This window comes from Heptranchias perlo, chromosome 12 (assembly GCF_035084215.1).
Source record: "Heptranchias perlo isolate sHepPer1 chromosome 12, sHepPer1.hap1, whole genome shotgun sequence".
NCBI lineage: Eukaryota > Metazoa > Chordata > Chondrichthyes > Hexanchiformes > Hexanchidae > Heptranchias > Heptranchias perlo.
The window spans coordinates 29,540,579-29,564,901 of record NC_090336.1 but is presented as its reverse complement, the minus strand read 5'-3'; the positions used below and the strand labels follow the sequence as shown (position 1 = coordinate 29,564,901).

The window sequence follows — 24,323 nt, the reverse complement described above, 5'->3', positions numbered from 1 at the left end:
AAAACTTTAGGCCAATTTAGGAAAAAAATACTCTGCAAAACTCCTCTCAAGACCCCTGAAGGTGATACAACAAGTTCCAGGAGACCACAGTGACTGGGAGACACAATACCCAGCCACCTGATATACAGTTATGTCAGCCACATTCAGGAACTCACCCAGCTCCCTTTTGAATGTTTGCAGTGAATTCGCACTCTCTGCACAAACTTGTTGCATTGGTCAAAAACTCTGCAAAAAGAGGTATCTCCTGACATTTAACCTATTTCTGTGCTTAAGTAACCTATCTAACTCCAATAGCCTGTCTACATGGACTGAATCTAATCCTGTCATTATTTTAAAGACCTAAATCAAATCTCCTCAAAGTCTATGCTTTTCAAGAGTAAAAGCCAGAGCTACGAGTACATAAATTACATGTTACTGATATTGATCACTGCAGCAAAAATCTAAAGAGGATTATTGCCTGGTGAAGTATCTGAAACATGACAGTTTCTAAGCAGAGGACAGAGTAATGACATGATTTAAGATAATTGGCAAAAGAACCAGAAGCGAGACGAGGAGAAATGTTTTTACGCAGCGAGTCCTTAAGTTTCAGCAGATCTCCAACATCGAATGCCAAAGAATTGATCACAGGAAACAATGGGCTAGAATTTGCTGTGAAAATAACGGTAAGGCTAATGGCGCTCGCTGTTATTTATGCGTAAATGGTACAGCAACTTCAAGCGAGGAGCAGATGTGCAGCTGAGTGCGAATATCCAAAGGTTGCTGTGCGAATTGCACCGCTCCGCCATTAGCTTCGCAAAAAAAAGTCATTTAGCTGTCTGCCTCACTACTGAAATGCATTGAATGTCATGAAGTTGCTATATTTGCACAGTAGATGCGAACTAAACCCGCCGCAGATATTTAGGGCTAGTAATTAGTAGTGTGAATACCCTTTTAATAATGTGATAATTATTAATGACTGCCAATCAACCTCTCTGGCACTGAAAATTAAAAATTAGTGTAGTTTTGAATTTTTCAGGGAGATCTTAAAAATGTCAAATTTTAAATTTAAATTTTTTTTCTTACTTTTCCTTTGTTTCTTTTTTTTATCTCTCTTAATCCAATCTTTCTTTCCCTCTCTTTATTTCTCTCTTTCTGTACCTGATTTGACATTGAATTCACCCTCCTTCCTGTGTTTATTTCCCAATCCTTAAATCTCATTGGTTAAGGAGATAACTTGTTGATTGCCCTGTTCCACTTGCTGTGCCGTTATCAGATCGCACGTTCAGCAACTTTGTGGGCAAACATTTTTTTTTGAGCTGAAGGGTGCAGGGGCATGTCTAACTAAAGGCAGACACCGTTAGATGCCTTACTACAGCTAATTCTGCCCCTTTAGTTCAATTATTTTAGTCATTTTGTGTCAGTTACTGACCTTATTAAGTAAAACATTTTTTTGTCTTGGTTAGTGCCACATTTTGGACAGTTCTCTGCTTTGGACCTACAATAAAAAAAATGGGCTGAGACTGCTCATTTTATTTAGGTCTCATGAAGCTGGCAGTAGAGACTTTCACCACATTGGTCTGTGGCAGAATTCAAACCTCAAGTGCCAGAAGTGAAAGGCCAGTGTGCTACTCCACTACTCAGTTCCTTATAATTAGGGCAAGTGATTTGTTAGCGCTCTGATGCACTCAAGTGGTGCTTTTGCGGCATCCAAAACTTTTTATGCAAATTGCAGTACTTGGGCAGTAAGTCAGGCCACCTGCAATAAATGTAGAAATTTGATGCTTTGTTGCGGATACTGCACCAAATCACTTGCCCTATTTAAGATGAGCCTCATGTCGCGTCACGCAGCTTCACTAAAACACCTGGCATATCTGCAATAACATTGTTTTATTCTATTTTTAAATAATAGGCTTAAGGGCAACAGTTCTAACTAAAATACAGTCTCCCTGTGGAGACAAATAGGAGCAATTTCAAGCTTAGTTTTAGTGGGTGCCCTTTAATCCAGTGTGAGTTTACACTTGCACTCATTCTGTACAACATTTATTTTTCCTAGTGACATTTGCTGCAATGAAAGTGAATACAAGAAAACTAACATGTATTGTCAATAATAAATGGAATTAACAAAATCTTGGCAACATATTTAATATTACCTTCATGTGGTACAGCTGTATTATAAGGTTCTGATGAAATGTGATAGAAAACCACTTAATTTACACAAATTTTCAAATAGTTCCAAAAGACAGCCTCTGGATGGATTTAAACTTATTCGTCCACAGCTTCAGACTTAGAGGCTGTTTCATTATTCTTATGGGTGCTTTTGTTAAGGTACTAATCTCTCAGGATGGTCTCCATTTAAGCACTAAATGGGATTGGAGTCTTTAAACCTCTGCCCAATACCCTGTTGCTGTGATGACACATCCCCCTGGCACTGAGGGGGTTCATGAGAGAAATTTTAGTGCTGCACTGGGAAAACACCTGAATCAAAGATTTTGTGCAGTGGTGGGTCAATGGAACAGTATTGGATAAATGTAACACTAATATAAAGATAATTGATATTTATATTTATAATGTTAACTACACCACAGCAAAGGAATATTGATTTTACTCTGCTTGGTACAGGATGCATTCTCTCACAGATGTCACACTCATTTCACCAGAGAGGTCAGGCTCTGTTGTTATCCTTTGTTAGATCAAGGAAGCTCAGCTGTCCATTGCAATTATCCTAGCCACATATCAGACAGTGATTTTACAGCTCAATATTGATTTCAATAACTTCAGCTCATAACCACTGCTCCCATTCACAGCTGCACTAGACCGATCTTTTGTTACTTAACCTGTCCCATTACCACCTTCCTTGCCTTGAACCATCATCCCTTTTGTCATTTAATCACTCTTGCCTTCTACCCTATCACAGACCTCCCCTTTTGTTCTCTCCTCCCTTCCCCTCCCCTCCCCTGGCTCTCTACTTGCTTAAAAACTTTAACATCTTCCAGTTCTGACAAAAGGTGTTGGACCTGAGACGTTAAGTCTGTTTCTTTCTCCACATATGCTGCCTCACTTGCCTAGCTTTTCCACCATTTTCTGTTTTTATATTAGTGATTTTATAGCACTGGTTTAGTGGATTGCCTTGTTTCACTGACAAGAAAGGAGAATGTGAATCTCAAAAATATACATTGGTTCAAGAGTGGATTTAGAAAATGATGAAAGGGGCAAATTAGAAGCAAAAGTAGAGGATTTAGAAAAGACCCATAAAGCTAACCCAATAAATAGAAATACAGAGACCTGATTAAGGCCAAATATTCCCGAGAGATAACTGTTTCTGATCATGATGTGGAGATGCCGGTGATGGACTGGGGTTGACAATTGTAAACAATTTTACAACACCAAGTTATAGTCCAACAAATTTATTTTAAATTCCACAAGCTTTCAGAGGCTTCCTCCTTCGTCAGGTGAACGGTGTGGAAATGAGATTTTCGAATCCTTCGCATTTTAAAATCACAGAACAATGCCTGGTGATTACAACGGGCAGTAATCACCAGGCATTGTTCTGTGATTTTAAAATGCGAAGGATTCGAAAATCTAATTTCCACACCGTTCACCTGACGAAGGAGGAAGCCTCCGAAAGCTTGTGGAATTTAAAATAAATTTGTTGGACTATAACTTGGTGTTGTAAAATTGTTTACAATTGTTTCTGATCAAGTCAAGTTTGCCATGTACATGAATTGGTTATGCTATAAAGTATGAAGAGCAAGCTTATGGCACAATTTCACTACATAAAGAATTTTAATTTTGGCAATGCTGTCAGTGAGAGCTATAAATCAGACTAGACGCTTCCCCCAGGAAGGAAAGTAAAACGAGTGACAAGCTAGACACGGCTTTTATTGTGAACCTCGGATGGCTGGCAGAAGAGTAGCATTAACAGACATCAGGGAGAAAGTTGCCTGTCCACTGCCTTGACTGGGGATTGGTGAATGTTCTTAGGGGACCAAAAGTTAGCAGAGAATAATTTTTTTGGACAAGAGAGGCAGAATGAAAAGTTTTTTGTGTACCAGTTGAAAAAGGTAATCATCCTAGTCATATGCATGGTGGGTGGGGAGGGGTGCTTTGAAACTATTGATGCTATTGGAATGATGGATATTTAATTCAATTTATTACAATCTGTGCAGGTCAAAAGCCAGTGTACCGATATGATGAACACATTTTGGACAATGTTCAGATCTTACAAGTTAGCAGGAAGTACCAATTCTTTCAGCAGGATATTGAACTTTGATGAGATGCAGCTGACAAAGAAGCTTGTAGAATGGGTAAATCATTGAGAGAACATGTTTTGTCCCCAAAATGGGTTTGAAAGTCCTTGCTCACGTGCTTATGCTCACTGGTAAAGTTTAGTGTTGGACTGGGCTTTATAAGGTATGTGCAGATGTTGGATTCAGCTCCTCCTGCACCTTTTATTTTTACTTCTTTGCTGTGACAAACAGTACAGTTTGTCCAGCTTTCTAATTATCAGCACTGGATCCAACAGCCGTAAGTAGATATTTCTACTGTCCGGTCTTCATGCTTCATACTTCATAAAGGGCCAGAATCATCACATGACTATCTGAATAAATGGATTTGGTTCTATTGGTGTAGAAAGACTCCATTTCTCTCCTACTTCAGATAATACTGAATCTCATTTTACAGGGCAAAATGGAAAATAGCAGAGAGATCATGCTACATAATTGTACATCGCTGCTTATTACTGAATGGATTCACATTCTAGAGAAGCATGGTGCACATGAACATCACGGTCATTCCATATCTTCAAGGTTTGGTGTATAATTTGATAATATTTGTGGTTCTTTTCTATTTGCTGCATATTACTTTAAACCTTTTTTTGGCATCACTGTTGTTGAAGTGCAATTACTTTGGTTTGCTATCTTAGACATTCCTTAGCTGTAGCAAAATTCAAGACATCGGTTGAAAACAGAACTTTTAGATGATTTTGTGTTGTGTAATTGCGTTCCTGAAAGATGTGAAATGATCCCTACTTTCACAAGTGGAAACGTTAAAGCGGAAGCATCTTCTTGAAAAACTTTGTTTTCTTGAAAACCTTTGTTTTCTTGCAAACACACAATGTAATGATGTAAATCACATTACCATCTACTCCTGATAATTCAGTCATTTTTTGCAGTAAAAAAAATGATCTAATTACTTGAATTAAACAATGTAAATAATGTAGCAAAGTGAGAATTTAGTACAAAAAAAATTTGAATCAGATAATTTGAATTATGCAACTTTTAATTAAAGTAATACAACACAATAATGTGTTACACGTGCATCATAAAATAAAAATTAAATATAGCTCTTCCCCTGTCCTTAAAAATCTACATCAAACCTTTTTTCACCTCTGATCTCGAATTGATATCTTGTAGTTTTTTAATATATTCGTTCATGGGATGTGGGCGTCGATGGCGAGGCCGGCATTTATTGCCAATCCCTAATTGCCCTGGAAAAGGTGCTGGTGAGCCGCCTTCTTGAACCGCTGCAGTCCATGTGGTGAAGGTTCTCCCACAGTGCTGTTAGGAAGGGAGTTCCAGGATTTTGACCCAGCGACGATGAAGGAACGGCGATATATTTCCAAGTCGGGATGGTGTATGACTTGGAGGGGAACGTGCAGGTGGTGTTGTTCCCATGTACCTGCTGCTCTTGTCCTTCAAGGTGGTAGAGGTCGCGGGTTTGGGAGGTGCTGTCGAAGAAGCCTTGGTGAGTTGCTGCAGTGCATCCTGTGGATGGTACACACTGCAGCTACTGTGCGTCGGTGGTGAAAGGAGTGAATGTTTAGGGTGGTGGATGGGGTGCCAATCAAGCGGGCTGCTTTATCTTGGATGGTGTCGAGCTTCTTGAGTGTTGTTGGAGCTGCACTCATCCAGGCAAGTGGAGAGTATTCCATCACACTCCTGATTTGTGCCTTGTAGATGGTGGAAAGGCTTTGGGGAGTCAGGAGGTGAGTCACTCGCCGCAGAATACCCAGCCTCTGACCTGCTCTTGTAGCCACAATATTTTTTTGGCTGGTCCAGTTAAGTTTCTGGTCAATGGTGATCCCCAGGATGTTGATGGTGGGGGATTCGGCGATGACATTTAACGGCATTACCAAGGGGAGGTGGTTAGACTCTCTCTTGTTGGAGATGGTCATTGCCTGGCACTTGTCTGGAGCGAATGTTACTTGCCACTTATGAGCCCAAGCCTGGATGTTGTCCAGGTCTTGCTGCATGCGGGCTCGGACTGCTTCATTATCTGAGGGGTTGCGAATGGAACTGAACACTGTGCAATCATCAGCAAACATCCCCATTTCTGACCTTATGATGGAGGGAAGGTCAGTGATGAAGCAGCTGAAGATGGTTGGGCCTCGGACACTGCCCTGAGGAACTCCTGCAGCAATGTCCTGGGGCTGAGATGATTGGCCTCCAACAACCATCTTCCTTTGTGCTCGGTATGACTCCAGCCACTGGAGAGTTTTCCCCGATTCCCATTGACTTCAATTTTACTGGGGCTCCTTGGTGCCACACTCGGTCAAATGCTGCCTTGATGTCAAGGGCAGTCACTCTCACCTCATCTCTGGAATTCAGCTCTTTTGTCCATGTTTGGACCAAGGCTGTAATGAGGTCTGGAGCAGAGTGGTCCTGGCGGAACCCAAACTGAGCATCGGTGAGCAGGTTATTGATGAGTAAGTGCCGTTTGATAGCACTGTCGACGACACCTTCCATCACTTTGCTGATGATTGAGAGTAGACTGATGGGGCGGTAATTTGCCGGATTGGATTTGTCCTGCTTTTTGTGGACAGGACATACCTGGGCAATTTTCCACATGGGATGTGTAGTTCAACTTCATAGTAATGTAGATAATGTTTTCATAGTTATATTTTTCCTTCACATTCTTTTGTGGGAAAAGTAGTTGGATTTTTGGGTTTCTTTTACCTTTTTTTAAAAACGAAAGATATTTTTGGCCTTCACGTTTCAGACTACTCTTGTAGGTGAGCCCCAGCTCCCTATGTTCCAGAGAAGGTTTTCAATCGCCCTGATTTTTAAAAATTATTTGTTCTTGTCATCTGGGCGACACCGGCAAGGCCATACTTATAGTGCATCCCTACTTGCCCTGAGAAGATGGGGAGCCTTCTCCTTGAACTGCTGCAGTCCTTGTGGTGATGGGTGCTCCCAAAATGGCATTAGGTTGAGAATTGTAGGATTTTGACTCAGTGACAATGAAGGCACCATATTTCCAAGTCAGGATAGTGTGTGACTTGGAGGGGAACTGGGAGGCTCTGCTAAAGAAGAAACCTTGGTGAGTTGCTGCAGTGCATCCTGTAGATAGTACGCGCTGCAGCCATGGTACACTGGTGGTGGAAGGAATGAATGTTTAGGTTAGTGCATGAGGAGCCGATCAAGCAGACTGCTTTGTCCTGGATAGTGTTGAGCTCCTTGAGTGTTGTTGCAGCTACACTCATCCAGGCAAGTGGAGAGTATTCCATCACATATCCATGGTAGTATGGTTATCTTACTGGACTAACAACCCAGAGAACGTGAGTTCAAATCCCACCATGGCAGTTTGAGAATCTGAATTCAGCTTATAAAATCTGGAAATAAAAAGTTGGTATCAGTAAAAGTGACCATGAAGCTGTCAGATTATCATTAACCCATTGGTTCACTAATGCCCTTTAGGGAAGGAAACCTGCTGTGCTTACCGGGTCTGACCGATATGTGACTCCAGTCCCACTCCAATGGCCTCAAACTTGTGAAACTAGCAACTCTTCCCCTTCAGTTGCCATACACTTTGCTATTGCAATGCTACACTTGAGCCCAGCCTCTGTACACCAGGGCCCGTGAGCAATGTCACACATCAACTGTGAACATAAATAAAAGTTGAAGCTGTAAAAGTATAAAAAAAAGACAGGAAAGTACAGATTTCAGAGGAGAAATGAAGCTTTATGATACAAGATCACTATTACAGTGTTAAAGCTACACCTGACATCTGAATAGAATATTAATCCAGTTTCAGGGGATACTTCAAGAGATGCTGTGAAGCAAAATTCTGGAAACCTGGCAGGAAAAAGGGCACAAAATTCACTGGACCTACTGATAATCTAAGGGTTAACTTCTTCAACAATCTCCTTTTATGTGACCAATGCAATTGAATTAAAATCAACAGCTACTAGTGTACAAGTGTTCAAAATAATTCATCTAAATTATCTGCATGTTATCAGGACTTTATAGCCTAATTTCCCCCTTTGAAATGGAAGGGAACTGACACAACATTCCATTTTTCTTTGTCTTATTTCAAGTTCCACTTCATAGTATCATAGCAGGTACAGCGCAGGAGGCCATTCGGCCCATCGTGCCTGTGCCGATTCTTTGAAAGAGCTATCCAATTAGTCCCATTCCCCTGCACTTTCCCCATAGCCCTGTATATTTTTTCCCTTCAAGTATTTATCTAATTCCCTTTTGAAAGTTACTATTGAATCTGCTTCCACCACCCTTTCAGGCAGTGCATTCCAGATCATTACAACACACTGCCTAAAAAAAAAATGTTTCCTCATCTTGCCTCTGGCTCCTTTGTCAATCACCTTAAATCTGTGCCCTTTGGTTATCAATCCTTAGAATCATAGAATGGTTACAGCACAGAAGGAGGCCATTCGGCCTGTTGAGTCCGTACCGGCTCTATGCAAAAGCAATCCAGCTAGTTCCACTCCCTGCCCCCTTCTGCCACTGGAAACAGTTTCTCCTTATTTACCCATTCATGATCTTTAACACCTCTATCAAATCTCCCATTAACCTTCTTTGTTCTAAGGGGTACAATCCTAGCTTCTCCACATAACCAAAGTCTCTCATCCCTGGTATCATTCTAGTGAAACATTCTGCACCCTCTCTAAGGCCTTGTCATGCTTCCTAAAGTGTGGTGCCCAGAATTGAACACAATACTCCAACTGAGGCCTAACCAATATTTTATAAAGGTTTAGCATAACTTCCTTGCTTTTGTATTCTATGCCTCTATTAATAAAGCCCAGGATCCCATATGCTTTTTAAGAAGCCTTCTCAACTTGTCCTGCCACTTCAATGATTTGTGTATGTGTACCCCCTGATCTCTCTGTTCCTGCACCCCCTTTAAAATTATCACCATTTAGTTTATATTGCCTCTTCTTATTCTTCCTACCAAAATACATCACTTCACACTTCTCTGCATTAAATTTCATCTGACATGTGTCTGCCCATTTCACCAGTCTGTCTATGTCCTCCAGATGTCTGTTACTATCCTCTATATTGTTTACATTTCCAAATTTCATGTCATCTGCAAACTTTGAAATTGTACCCTCTATACCAAAGTCCAGGTCATTAATATATATCAAAAAGAGCAGTGGTCCTAATACTGACCCCTGGGAACACCACTGTATACTTCCCTACATTCTAAAAAAACGTTCACCACTACTCACTGCTTTCTGACCCCTAGCCAATTTCATATCCACAGTACCACTGTCCCTTTAAGCCCAGGGCCTTTAACCTCCCACCTAATCCTGCAAAAGGCTCTTCTCATAATTCCAAAGGGCATTCTTCTAAAGTCTGATGCAACCATACTTACAGTAATGTTATAATTACACTATCAAGTCATACTGATCACAAGACCTCATTTGTTCATAGAAACATAGGAAATGGGAGCAAGAGTAGGCCATTCGGCCCTTCGGGCCTACTTCACCAGTCAAAATGATCATGGCTGATCCTTCAGTTCACTTGTCATTCCATTTTTTTTCCTCTCCTCTCCTGAACTAATTCTTGCTGGCTTATGTTCAACTTGAATCAGCAGTGCTCAAGTACTTCTGACAAATATTGATTCTTCATGTGTAAGCCTAATAAACATCGGCATGCTGTTTGACCACAGGTGGCATCATAACCAAAGCCAATTTGGCTTCTGCTGATGTCCACACACTCATACTTTTCAACAGAGTCACTGGTACAGCAATCAGGAGTGAGAACCCTGGGTAACTTTTCTCCTTCCCAGTTTGAAGCTCACTGCAACCCAACCCAACCCACACCATTCGCTTGGGCTGGGATGAACAAATTCAAACCAGATTGAATTGGCACCTCCCTCATCTCTGTTGCTTAGTCCCAAACCCTATGCTGCATTTTTCCAACGAGCCTGTGAAGAAGCAGAGGTTGCTAATCGGTTTTGATGATACTCATTCTGATGCAGAATCTGTCCAATGTCTGTCGCTCATAAATAAACCCACAGCTCGAAATGTTTACATCTGTTTTGCAAACTGCATGACTCTTACAATTCATAAACATCCTCCGCCACCCCACAAACATTCCTTTAATGTTGATAACCATGGTATGAAATAATTTAACCAGAAAAGTCCATCTCTAAGCTTTTAGATTCCAGCAAAATGCAACACCAACAATCCCTTACCAGGTTGACGTCACATCCCCTCCAGGTGGAGTCTGATTCCCCAAACGCCACGTACCAGGGTTTACTTCACCTCTCAACCAACCCTGCTCTGAAGCCACGCCCATCTCCTCGATTGACAGCCAGGATCAACCTATGAGCATCGGGGACGAGCGTCAAGGGGCGTCCCAGCGGCAGCACTCAGCCAATGAGACTGAACGGAAGGCGGGACATGTGGGAGATGCTACTCGGGTAGGTTGCGGCGTTGACACACGCAGCTGGACAGTGGTGCATGGGCACAGTAGGTGTTTGTGTGTGTTGAAGGGTTGCAGGGTGGGGGGAGGGATATAGTGGCTGTGCATCTTTCAGCAGAGCAAAGGTACTGTGTGCCAGGGCGCGGCGGGGAGGAGGGGGGGAAAAAACCACTCCAGCCTCAGCTCATATATCCAACTTAACCATCCAAAGAGGGACTTCATTACCCAAAGTCCCGTCTGAAAGTAGGAGGTACCCAGATATCAGGGTAAGGAGCAAAGCTGCACCGTTACAATGATTCGTTGCGTTAAATTTGTTTTGCTATTAATATTTGCATCTTCGTGTGATTAACCGTCTATTTTGGACTTTAAAGTCATTAAAACTGCTATATCAGGCAACAGTCTCGTTCTTTGCATTGTGTCTGTGCCCTGTGGCAAAGTCTCTGCCCCAATCGTGAAACATGTTTGTTATACTTTTTTCCTGCAGGTTTAAATGTCTCTAATTGATTTTCACAGCACTTTTAAATTTTTTTTTTAAAAGACTTAAGGATTTAACTTATAAACTTTTTGTTATATATGTTTGTTAAAGGCTGATGACAACACAAAGGATAGATTTCTGTGGCATATCAAGTTGTATAAAATTAATATAAAAATGAATTCTGAACACAGAAATTAGAGTTCTGATCCTTAAATGCTACTAATGTTTATGTTTCTGTGCACGACGTGGAGTTATAAATACTACCTCTTTTGCTTGAAATGTTCTGCATCCTAATACTGTTAGTCATTCTACTTTTAATTTGATGTGGAGATGCCGGTGATGGACTGGGGTTGACAAGTGTAAGGAATCTTACAACACCAGGTTATAGTCCAACTCCAACAGTTGGACTATAAACTGGTGTTGTAAGATTCCTTACATGTGTCAACCCCAGTCCATCACTGGCATCTCCACATCACATATATTACCATATTACCAAACAGGTAGCAGAATGAAATTACATAATTTCATTCTGTTATCTATTCTGTAATATAGTAACTATGGGTAAGTACATTTGTGCACTTTGTAATGCTACGGACTATGTTTCAGCACAGATGTTTTGCTCTGAAACATTTTATCCAATTTGCAGAACATTTGGTGCACTCTGGAAAATGCTGTTCAGAAGAATTTTTGTGTTTGAGATAATTGATAAATATAGCTTATATAAATACTGTCTTAATACAGCCATATTAAATAGATGTATCCATTTTCATTGTATGGGACCCTATGTCTGCAGAGGGATAATTTACACAACACAGGGGTCCCAATTACATTTTTCTTTGCCTGAAACACCAGTGACCAGATGCTTATCACTGACAAATCAAAGGAAAAATTAGTGTTGCCAGAATGCATAATCTATACAGTAACAGAAATCTAATCAGTAAAAATGTGTAGTGAGTTAATGGCCCAGAAATTGATGGAGCGCAGCATCTCGCTGCAATCACCGTGAATTGGATTTTTTCACCTCACCCTTCAGATCGTATTATTTTTGCGCCGCAAATTGCTGGAAATGCGAATTGATAATGTTGCGGTGACATCAATGGGGCATCTGGGACCTCGTGAACGTCTGGTCCAGTGGTCTATCCACTTAACCAATGAAATTTAAGGGTAATGAAAGAAATGGAGTGAACGACAGAGAAGGGAATAGGGTGAATTGAGTAAAATTAGATACAGAAAGAAAGTGGATTGAGAAAAGAAAAAAAAAGGCAAAAGAAAAAAATTTTAAAACCCTCTAGGAACAATTTACTACCTGAAGGAGTGATACACTGCAGTTTCATTGTTCCTATTCTGAGCCTCCAAGGTCGAATGACATGTCACCACCAGGTCATTAACAAGGTCCTTGTGACCTGAATTACCAGCCCTAAATGGCTGCGGCACAATTAATTTGTATTAACAGCACAGATCCAGCTATTTCATGACAACCACAATAGGGAGGCTCACAGCAAGATGGTAATTGTTTCGGTTTTTGCTAGGCTAATGGTGGAGCGAATTGTCCAGCTATTTGTGGCAAATTGGAACTCGCGGCGTATCTCTTTGCCACAAATTGCTGACTTTTTTACACACTAATAATGGTGGGTGCCGTGAACTCGCCATTATTTATCTAGCAATTTTTGGGCCAATAGGCTGCCTAGTATAGAGATCTGTATAGGAGGATTGCTAGGAAACATTACAAACTGCCAGACCTACTTTACAGTTTTTCCTTTAACCATAGATTGTAATATATAATGTTTGAGAGCGCACTTGATTTAAATGTTCTCTGGAGCTTTGATACTGCAGTCTACATTATGTCGATGTAATTTATTCAATCTTGTTTATCCAGTTTATGCAAACTAGAATTATGTGTGTATGCTTACTGGTTTCCACCCCTGCCCTTCTCCCTTCCTGGTTTCACCAGATAAGGTGACGAGGCATTTTGTCACTGGCTAGAGGTCATTCTTATGTGTTCAGTTTTTTTAACTTTGTACTTTTTGTGAGATCCAACTGTTGTAAACTCATGCCTTATCACTGGATGGGATATGACATTAGTACCACGTAATTTGTAAGTGTTTAACTTACAATTAGTCACTTAATGCAGTGATTGTTACTTTGGGCAAGCATGGGAGTTATTTTGCAGATAGCTGTGAGATGAATTGATAGTTAATCTGTTTTTAGTGATGGTGATTGAAGTTGTAAATTTGGCCAAGATTTTCTTGTGATTTTTCTTGGGCTGTACCAATTTATTGTCATGAGAGATTATATATAGAATACTAAGTTAGGAGCTTGGCTAATAGTAATAATGTGTAGTAGGAATTCGATAAAATCAATGACATGCACCCTAGGCTGTTGAAGTAAGTCTGGAAAGAGGTAGCAGAGACTCGCGCCACAATTTTTCATCCTCCTTAAATATGCAACTTGTGCCGTGGGACTGCAGAGTCGCCGATGTAACATCCTTGTTCGAGATGGGAGAGAAGCATCAAGTGGGTGACTATAGATCAGTTAGTCTAATATCAATTGTGAACAAATTCTTAATGCAAGATAAAATTAGCAAGCATTTAAAAATGCAAGTGTTAATCAAGAGGAGCTATGCTGGACCTGTTAAAGACACAATTCGTTTAACCAACTTAATATAGTTTTCTGAAGCAGTGACAAATTGAATAGATCAAGGAAATTCATTAGATGTAATGTCAATAGATTTTCAGAAGGTGTTTGACAAGGTTTCTTACAATATTCAGGCATTTGATACAACAGTAGCAACTTCAATTTATATAGCACTTTTAACCTAGAAAACCATCCCAGGTGCTTCACAGAGGTGTAATCAGACAAAAATGTATGTTAAGACCAGGGGATATTAGGAGGGGTGACCAAAAGCTTGGTCAAAGAAGTGGGTTTTACGGAGGGACTTAAAGGAGGAGCAGAAGGTGGCGAAGCAAAGGAACGTAGGGTGGGAACTCCAGACCCTGGGGCTTAGACACTGAAAGTACAGCCACCAATGGTGAGGCAAAGGCAGGGGATATACACAAAAGGCTCAAGTCAGAGGAATGAAGAGTTCTTTGGGGAGGGTTTAGGACTTGAGAAGGTTACTGAGATAGGGAGAGGCAAGGACATGGAAGGGATTTAGGAGCGAACAATGAGAATTTCAAATTTGAGGCTTTGGGGGACAGGGATGAATGCAGGTCAGGAAAGGCAGGGCTGATGGTGAGTGGTTCTTGGTTTGGGATAGAATACAGGCAGCAAAGTTTTGGATGAGCTGAAGAATGGGAGGAATGGTGTTGCCACCCATGAGCCAAGTTTCAGCTAAAGCCAGATGTTAACGCACTTGTCCTCAATGAGATCGTGAATGGCAAGGGCCATTTTCACAAGTGAATCGACATTCTGGAGGGAAATGCAGAAAGGGGTGGTGATTTTTGGTCTGCTGGCTGTGTCCAAGGTGATAGTGGTGTGTAGGGTGAGCAGCATAGGAAAGAGCTTGGTAATGTTAACTACCAGTGGGTGGGAAGGTTGGTGAGAGGGGAGGGTGAGGCAATTTGGGTTGCTGCTCACAAGAAGGTAACATTGGGTGCCTCGATAGGCCCTTTGGAGAATGCCACGTGAGACATAGTGGGTAGCTGTGGGCTTATTGAAGTGGGATTCCAGCTTTGGACGGTGGCAGGTGAATAGGAAGGTTGAAGCGGGGATTAGGGGAGAGGGAAGAAAAGAAAAGTATAAGTGGCAGCATGAAACAAAAGTTGGTTGATGGACAGGAAACAGAGTTTGGGTAAATGGATGTTGTTTAGACTGGAGAAAGGTTAGAAGAGGTATACCTCAGGGGTTAGAGCTTGGTCCACTTTTTTGTTCTCGCGATATATATATATTGGATTCTCTTTTGCTCTGTTGCCAATTGAATCCTGAATTGATATCTTGGGATTAATTGATTCTACACCAGATGCTTTATGTTGAGAAATTTATTACAGTACAGTAAGGCAGGGGGAAGGATCTGGTGAAAATAACAAGTCTGAAGGTAAAAGAAATAGGAGATGAGAGTAAAAGTCAGGCCAAGGAAAGGAACAAGGGTTACATAAACAGTCAGGGAACAAATACAGTTATAGAACATAAGTACAAAATTACTGTTTAAAAATAGTGATTGGAACAAATTAAATTGCCTGTACAGCAATGTGCACAACATCCGAAACAAAACGGGGGAACCAGAGGCAATAATTCGTAGCAAGGAGCCAGAAGTAGTAGGGATAACTGAAACATGGCTACATAAAGAACAGAACTGGCAGTTAAATATTGCAGGATATAATGTATTTAGGAAGGTTAGGGAAAGAAGGAGGGAGGGGGGGTAGTAGCTGTACTATTTAGAGATAACATAATGGCAATAGAAAAAAGGGACATAAGGAATAAGATATAAACAGAATCCTTATGGATTGAGACAAAGGGTTAGAAGGAATCGATAATGTTAATAGGTGTATTCTACAGACCACCTAATGGTGGAGAAAGAAATATGTGGGCAAATCTATGAAATGAGTAAAAACATCAAATAATAATCATGGGAGAGTTCAACTTCCCCCAAATAAACTGGCAAGAGGTGGGGAATGGAGGTTTTACAGTTTGTACATGACTCCTTTCTTACCCAGTATATGAGAAGCCCAGTAAGAGAGGAATCACTGCTGGATCTAATAATGGGAAATGAACCAGAGCGGATAAGAGAAGTAAACACGGGGCGCATCTAGTCAATAGCGATCAAAACATAATAAGGTTTTAAAATAATAATTTGAGTAAGACAAAGACCAAAGTAATAGATTGGAAAGAAGTTAATTTTGAGTGGATGAGAATGGAACTAGGGAAGGTAAATTGGGGAAAAAACTTTGACTGACAGAACAGCAGTGGGGAATATTTAAAACAATGATCAATAGAGTTCAGGATAAAAAACAAGAACCAACTAGCCAATAATGAAACAGCATGGATGAATAAAGAGATAAGGGTAAAATTGAAACTTAAAAAAAAGACATACACCTAAGTACATAGACAAAAAGGAGAGGATGACAAAAGGGAATACAGAGAGGTTAGGAAGGATGTAAAAAAAATGATTAGGAAAGCTAGGAGGAACTATGAAATTAAATTATCAAGGATTATAAAAAGAAATAGTAAAGTATTCGACAGACACATAAATAACAAAAGAAAAATCAGGATATGGATAGGGCCACTAAGGGATGCACAATATAAACTGATCATAACATAATAAGGTTTAAAATAATAATTGGAAAGACATAAATAAGACAGCAAAATGGCAGAAATATTGAATATTTACTTTGCCTCATTATTTATCAGGGACACTAGCAAGGTGGGTATGACATTAGAAGAAGAGATCAAAAAAGGTATAAAGACATTTAAGATAGAAAGGGGTGAGATAATTGCTGAACTAATCAAACTTAGAGAGGATAAAACCCCTGCTCCGGATGGATTGTATCCATGCATGTTAGGGAAGAGATAGCAGAAGCACTATTACATATGTGCAAATATAAAAATCCATTAGAAAAGGGAATAGTGCCAGAGGACTGGCAGACAGCTAATGTTATTCCTATATTTAAAAAAAAGAAGATAGGTTAATGTCGGTGTGGGAAAGATAATGGAATCTCTACTCAAAGATGTAATAGAAAAACATCTAGAAAATGAAAATATAATAAAAAGTAATCAGCACGAATTTCGGAAAGGAAAGTCCTGCTTGACCAACCTTATTGAATTCTTTGAAGTAACAAAGAAGACAAGAGTAATGTAGTAGATGTAATATATTTGGATTTTCAAAAGGTCTTTGATAAGGTACCACATTGTAGACTCATGACAAAGGTCAGAGCATGTGGAGTCAGGGGACAGGCAGCAGAATGGCCAGAAAACAGATTAGCGTTTAAGGGTAGTTACTCAAATTGGCAAAAGGTGGGAAGTGGTGTTCCATAGGGATCGGTGCTGTTGTTCACAATTTACAACAATGATTTGGATTTTGGAATCAGAAGTAGAATTTCAAAATTTTGTGGACGACACCAAATTGGGAGTTGTAGTTAACACAAGGGAAGAATGCGTCAAAATGCAATAAGACATTAATAAACTTGCAGGATGGTTGTGTAATTGGCCAATGAATTTCAATATAGATAAGTGAGGTGGTGCATTTTTGTAGGAAGAATAAGGAGGCCATATATTGCTTGAATAAGAAGAGTCTAAATGGGGTAGAGGAATAAAGGGATCTTGGGATACGGATACACAAATCACTATAAGTAGTGATGTGGCTTAATAAGGCTATTTTAAAAAAGGCAAACCAAACACTGGGATTCATTTCTAGATGGATAGAATTGAAAAGCAGAGAATTTATGTTAAACTTGTATAGAACCCTGATTAGACCACTCTTGGAGTATTGTGCACAGTTCTGGTCTCCGCATTATTAAAAGGATATAGAGGCATTGGAGAAGGTGCAAAAAAGATTTACTAGGATGATACTAGAACTGAGAGGATATACTTTTCAGGAAAGACTAAACAGGCTGGAGGCTCTTCTCTAGAAAAGAAAAGACTATGGGGGTGACCTTTATAGAGGTCTTTAAGATAATGAAAGAGTTTGATAAGGTAGACATTGAGAAAATGTTTCCATTTGTGGTGGAGAACAAAACTAGAGGTCATCCAATATAAGATAGTCACTAATAAATCCAATAGGGAATTCAGGAGAAACTTGAGTGGTAGGAATATGGAACTCGCTATCATAAGGAGTATTTGAGGCAAATAGCATGGATGTATTTAAGGGGAAGCTAGATAAATACACAAAGGAGAAAGGAATAGAAGGATATGCTGATAACGTTAGATGAAGTAGGGAGGGAGGAGGCTCGTGTGGAGCATACAAGCTGGCATAGACCATTTGGGCCAAATGGCCTGTTTCTGCGCTGTAGACTCGAAGTAAAGCATAGTACCTAAAAAGTTACATTATCTGGTTAACATTTGGACAATCCACTCCGATGATCTAACTTCTTTGGCATCACATTACACGAAGCAAACAACAGCAATAATTTTCTTTTTGACTATTTTTAACGTAGAAATAATTCCCAACGTGCTTCAGAGGTGCAATTTTTAAAAAAATGGATGCTGAATCAAAGATGGAAATAACAGGAGGGGTGACCAAAAGCTTGATCAAGGAATTGGGCTTTATGGAGAGTCTTAAAGGGGAAGAGGGAGGTGGAGAGGTTTAGGGAGGGAATTCCAGAACATGGGGCCGAGGGGGCTGAAGGCAAGTCTGCCAATGTTGAGGTGAAGAGGGGGAGGGTTGCACAAGAGGCCAGAGTCAGGAATGGAGATTTTAGGGGTCTGTAGTTAGGGAGGGGTGAGGTCATGAAGTTGAAGTGATTTAACATGAGAATGTGAAATTTAAATTGGAGGTGTTGGGGAACCAGGCGTCAATGTCAGTCATCAAGGATAGGGTGAGGAGGATATGGCTACAGAGCTTTGGATGAGTTGAAGTTTAGAGTGTAGAAGATAGGAGCCCGGCCAGGAGAGCATTGTAATAGTCGAGTCTGAAGGTGCCAATGGCATGGATAAGGATTTCAGCAACAGATAGTCTGAGTTAGAGATGGAGGAGGGTAATAATAGGGAGGCTGAAGTAGGCGGTCTTTGTGATGGAGATGATATGGGGCTGGAAACTCTGCTCGGGGTCGAATATGATCCTGAGTTTGAACAGTCTGATTCATCTGAGACACTGGCTGGGCAAGGGGATGGAATCAGTGGCAAGGGTATGGAGTTTGTAACAGGGGCTGAAGATGATGGCTTTGGTTTTCCTAGTGTTTAACTGGAGGAAATTACAGCTCATGTTGGACAAGCAGTCTGACAAAATAGAGGCAGTGAAAGGGTCGAGCGATAGAGCTGGACAATCTTATTTTAAAAATTAAACTATCTTTCCTTGTTCTGAAGAAGCTGATTAATGTTGAGATTTGATTCTGTAGGTGCTAGCCATCCCCCACTACCTCACCCAAGTAGTTATTTTCACACATAAGCATGGACCATGAGTGCCAAAGGCATCACCACTGAGTCCAATCTTACCCTCATCTGGCATCCATACTTCCTAGCAAGAGTCATTGGTTAGTGATTAAGAGTGGAAACTTCACTGTTTGCCCTCTTCCCCAGCACAGGAGCATTGAGACCAATTATTATGGTTCTGTTGCTGCCTTGGCTGGGATCCAACTTGGGACCGTCCTCATCTGTGTGGTTCAGTTCCACACTCAATTGCATACTTACCAATAAGCTAAAACTGACACAGCAGTAAATCCATTTACTCCTCCAGTCCAGTCGACTATATCTAGGTGTCTTTTGTGCTGATTTTTCAATTGAAAAGCTTGGGATTTTGGACCTGCATTTTTTTTACAATGAAGTGTAGAGTATGTTCTTGTAAAGTTCATACATTAAGATTACAATTAGAATTTTATTGCTTCAGACTATGTAGAGTATGTTTGAATAATGAAATATCACATACTGTACTTCAGTGCAGTGCTTTATTATGTCAAAGAGCACACTTGTGACCACCATATTTATATCGATGAATAAAATGATTATATATTTTGAGTGTTCAACTCAACGGGTTCTGTGTTACTATGTGACTATTTACACTACGTCAGCAGAGAATGTAAGTTTGCTGAATTAACAACCGATTGTGATGTTTATAGGAATGATCATGTGCCATCCATTTTACTATTTGGTTGATTAATTGAAATACTCCAGTTGAATGAATAAATCTGTAATTGTTATGAGGAAAATCTCTGATATTGCTTTTCTTTGTACACTGTAGATGCATTGGAAAAGTGTATCAATGTCTCACTGTTGGCTGCTGCTCTGTCTCCTTGTTGCTGCTGAAGCTGTACCAATCGACAAAATAAAAGTGAAAGAAATAGAAGAGCCAGTTGTGCAGGCAACGGTTGAAACTCCAGTAAGTGGTCCAATCATTCTACAGGTCTAAAAAGTAAATAATATTTCTGAATGTTGGCTATTTATATATAGAATCATTGATGGTTTGTTTGCACTAGAGATGTTCAAAATTCTGCCTTTGTATATGTTTGAGTAATAAATGTATAAACTCAGGCCAGCGAGTGAACTGAATGTATCTTAAGTAATTGATCCTTAACAAGTTATGCAAGGCTTTATTCCCTCCTCCTGATACCCATGTCAATTTTATAGGAGCTGTCTGGTGTTTCGTAAAGGTAACCAAGAGTAATGAGTGGCTGATAGAACAGTATATCTAATAGTGAAAGAGTAAAATAATTAACATGTTCTGAGATAAGTAAATACAGTATCCAGGGGAACAAAATCATTTGTGTAATGGGTGCATATGTGTCCCAGTTTCATAAAGTAATAGTAGGAAGCAACAGTTGACCATTCTATTTGTCCTGAAGCACAGTATGCAGTGTTTTTTGGCAATGGGTATGTGCCATGGGGGGAAAGAAACAAAGGATTAACAGACACTACAGGATATAATGCAGTGTAATTCTGCCACTGAAGGCTCCTCTTGTGTTTGTGTAGCTTGTAAGCAGCCTTTTGAAGCTTAAGCTGTGTGCTACCTATAGGAAAACAAATGGATTGGAATGTGGCAAGCTGTTAATGCACTACGGACCATAGATGCAACTGCTGAAGGGGGAAGATGTATTTCCCCTCTTCCAATTTTTTTTGGCATGGGTTATATCTCCCTCCTCCCCCCCCCCCCCCCCCCTCTAAATTCTAGAATTCCTCTTGATGTCTCTTTCCTAAACTCTTAACATATGGTTGTGCCTCCGACAGAGTAGAAGTGAAGTTCAAGTGACTTGTCAATATCATTTAAACCCCAAAGTGTTCATGTAATTTTGGTATTATGTGAGTGGATAGTCGTGCTCAGCCATATGTTCTTTGGCCGGTGCTCAAAACTGCATAGGACTCGGACTGATGCTGTTCTTTTCTATTATATGACTGTTATTGTAATAACCATGCATTTCATTTGATTGAATGATACAGATAATAGCAAAATTTTGGATTCAGATCCTTCTCCAGTTTGTTTTGAAGTAACACCCTTTTTCTTCAACATGCATTGAAGCCTTTTTGTTCAGCTGAATTTAAAGTAATGATATGTCCTGATGGCAGTTGCATTAGCCCAATCATTATGTAGCTTGAAAAAACATAAGCTCCCAGGGGCGGGTGGGCGTTCCTTCCGTCCATCCTTCGTTGTGTATCCTACTTTAGGCATTATGATGCTGCTGTGAACACAGCCTAAAAATGCAAATTCTAAACGCATCAGCCTAGGCTCTCCGATTGGGGGTCCTCTGGCAAGGTGGGACTTCCACCTGCTCTGCTAATGTCTCCCTGACCCTGTCTCTATATCTACCCCTAGGATCATTTGCATACTGAAGTGGACTCCCCAGCTTGTGCCAGGGAATCCCACAAAAATCAGTATTAGTACGCTACGGAGGCCAGCCACTGCATGCAAATGCTGGCGGTCTCTGACCTGCCAGTAAAAAGTGTTTTTTTTAAAAAAACAAACACATTTCTTGCCCTCTTCTGGGCCTCTAGATGGCATTACTTGTAGAACCATGGCAGAGGCCCTCAATGTTAGCAACATTTTTTTTCTCCTTTCACTGATTTAAATGATGTGGCCTTACTGTGTCCAATCAAGGCAAATAGCAGGAAATATGGTGGAGGCCATGTTTCCTTAATTATGCTATGATTTGCATGCACCCTTCAGGAAACAGAGGAGGTGGGGATGTAGTAATGCACATTTCTGACCCTATCCACTCCACACTGGTGGAAGGGAGCCAGAAAGCCTAGGCCAACATTTCTCTCCAGTCTGTGGGTAAAATCTGTGTATTGTCATTCTGTGATCTTAATCCAAAACCATGACTAACTGCATAAAATTAATTTTGTTGTGGCTTCAAAGGGGATGAAATTCCTCCCGTGAATAACTTGTGAAAAATTACCGTTGTCAACTGTTTTGCTAAAATTACACAGAAGGAATTTTCTCCACAGAATCAATACAAAATATATTGCTGTGACCGACATCTTTTATTTGTACAGATGTTGCAGTTTTACTTTTGTTCTGATGGAAACAACTATTCCTTTTTCCATGAAACTATGAATTAATAAAATTGAACTTCCAACTACTATTGGCTGTTTTAGGGTGGAATTTGGTTGCATCCCCTTATTAACCATCTCTAGGTTGGCTGTATTGCAGGATTTGAAATTGTACAATAGTTACAATTGTAAATCCATAATTTATATGAGGAATATCAAATGTCATCAAATCATTCCTCCTCCTTCTCTTCCCATCTATCAGATGCACATTTGAGAAATGGGTTTGAATTTACCATTCATGTCCAGATTGGTTGCTTCAGCCTTGGCTGTTCTGCCTGCCACTTGGTGTCTGCAGTGATTCACTTTCCGTGGTTGTTGTCTGCTCTGGTTGTTTTTATTCTGGCTTAACTAACCGTTCACATACATTATCTCTCTCTGTATTGATATACTGCTATTTCACCGTCACACTGTGCTCAAGACTTGGAGCTAATTACCAACAATTCTGATGCACCTTTACAAGTTCATTTGTCAAATTAAACATGTAACCTTCTTAATATTTCAGCTTTCACACTTAATAATTCTTCTGCTTAAAAGACCTGTTTCCTAAGTTTCTTACAACTTTCTTAATGTTCTGTCTGTCCAAATCTTCTGCAAACTTTTAAAAACTATCTGCATCAGAGGTGAAGAGTATGATCTATTAATGCCTTTACTTCAACAAAATAAATCACTTTTTAGGATACTTCATTATTGATAACCAACCAGGATGATTCATTTGTTACATGGATCCATTTTAAGGTGTCATTCAATTTGATGGATGCATATCAGGGACTATAGTGGTCAGATTTTAATTAGTTTGATGCAGGCCAAACTTCTTCTTGGGTATGAAGCTCTTTTCCTGTTCCAGCATCTAAGTTACAATAAGGAGACATCCCAATTTGAGGGGAAACTTCCTTTGCTATTCTCTTGTGTACCATTCATATTCTATGCTCACCTCGCCTGGCAGTCCTTTAATTAGAAACACATGGGAGTTTCTAATGGGTCTTTTGTTTGCCTCAACTCTCCTAGAATTTCAATCTTACCCCTTTTGGTTTTCCTAGAATTCAGTAGTGTGGTTTGGAGGGCTGCTTTTTCTACAAAATGTTGAGTGGCACATGCAAGTTAACTGTTTTTAATTGATTGGCATTGCTTGTATAGAGTGACATGAGAAAAAGTCAGCCATGGGACATGAGTTTGAATGTGGCTAGTCGTAGAAACCAACCATTTAAGTCATGGGTGAACTTGGTTTGTGCAGCTATTTAAAAAGATATAAGAAAGTTAAACTTTCTAAAATCCTACATTTTGAATAATTTACACTTTCTAGCACCTGCACTCTGCTCTTTCTTAAGGTGTAAAGCAATCTCAAAATGGTGTGTTTCAGCTCCCCCTCTCTGAGAACATACCATATTCTGCACTTCCTCTCCAAGAACATACCATGTTCTGCACTATCAGCAACATGTTACTTGACATGCCAATTAGGCAAACCTGTGGTTGTCATTTGCAACCCAAACTTTAAGTGAACCATCATTCATTTGAAGATTACAGAGCAATTAGACCTGTGAGCTGTAAAGCAACATTCACCTGCATTCTATTTACATCTTCTGTTTCTCTCATTAAAATCGCACATCCTTTTTTAATGTACCACCCAGATGTTACACTTAATAAGAACAGGAGTAGGCCATATGGCCCCTCAAGCATGCTCTACCATTCGGACAGACAGTGCGTCCATCTGTAGACTCACCTGATAACTCGAGATCCAAAGCGTTCCCCATAGTTCATCTTCATGTTGATAATTCTGCTTATTTTTTAAATTTATTCTCTGGCTATGGGCGTCACTGATGAGGCCTGGATTTATTGCGTATCCCTAGTTGTTCTTGAGAAGGTGGTAGTAGGCTTTCTTTTTGAACTGCTGTAGTCCATGTGGTGAAAGTACTCTGACAATGCTGTTAGGTAGGGACTTCCAGGATTTTGACTCGGTGATATATGTCCAAGTCGGGATAGTGTGAGACTTGGAGGGAATGGTGTTCCTATGCACCTGCTACCCTTATACTTCTGGGTGGTGATGGTCGTGGGTTTGGGAGGGGCTGTGAAGAAGCCGTGGC

General features: G+C 40.2%; 1 protein-coding gene and 1 long non-coding RNA gene across 5 annotated transcripts in view; one reads left to right on the top strand and one right to left on the bottom strand.

The window, feature by feature from the left end:
- Positions 1-5,238: 5,238 nt before the first annotated feature.
- LOC137327702 (uncharacterized) lies at positions 5,239-10,499 on the bottom strand. Its single transcript, XR_010964526.1, has 3 exons — positions 10,411-10,499; positions 7,697-7,855; positions 5,239-7,588 (listed from the first exon to the last, which is right to left on the bottom strand). It is a non-coding gene; the product is annotated as an uncharacterized lncRNA (long non-coding RNA).
- A 272-nt stretch (positions 10,500-10,771) lies between these two features.
- The window catches only part of LOC137327928 (nucleobindin-2-like), a 49,557-nt gene continuing 36,005 nt past the window's right edge, over positions 10,772-24,323 (top strand). For 2 of the 4 annotated variants that reach the window (XM_067993871.1, XM_067993869.1), the window contains exons 1-2: positions 10,774-10,906; positions 19,943-20,080. In XM_067993871.1, the coding sequence (XP_067849972.1) occupies positions 19,943-20,080 (138 nt within the window). In that variant the 5' untranslated portion in view covers positions 10,774-10,906. Of the gene's footprint in view, positions 10,907-19,942; positions 20,081-24,323 lie in introns of all 4 variants that reach the window. The other 2 variants (XM_067993872.1, XM_067993873.1) reach the window with 2 other exon arrangements.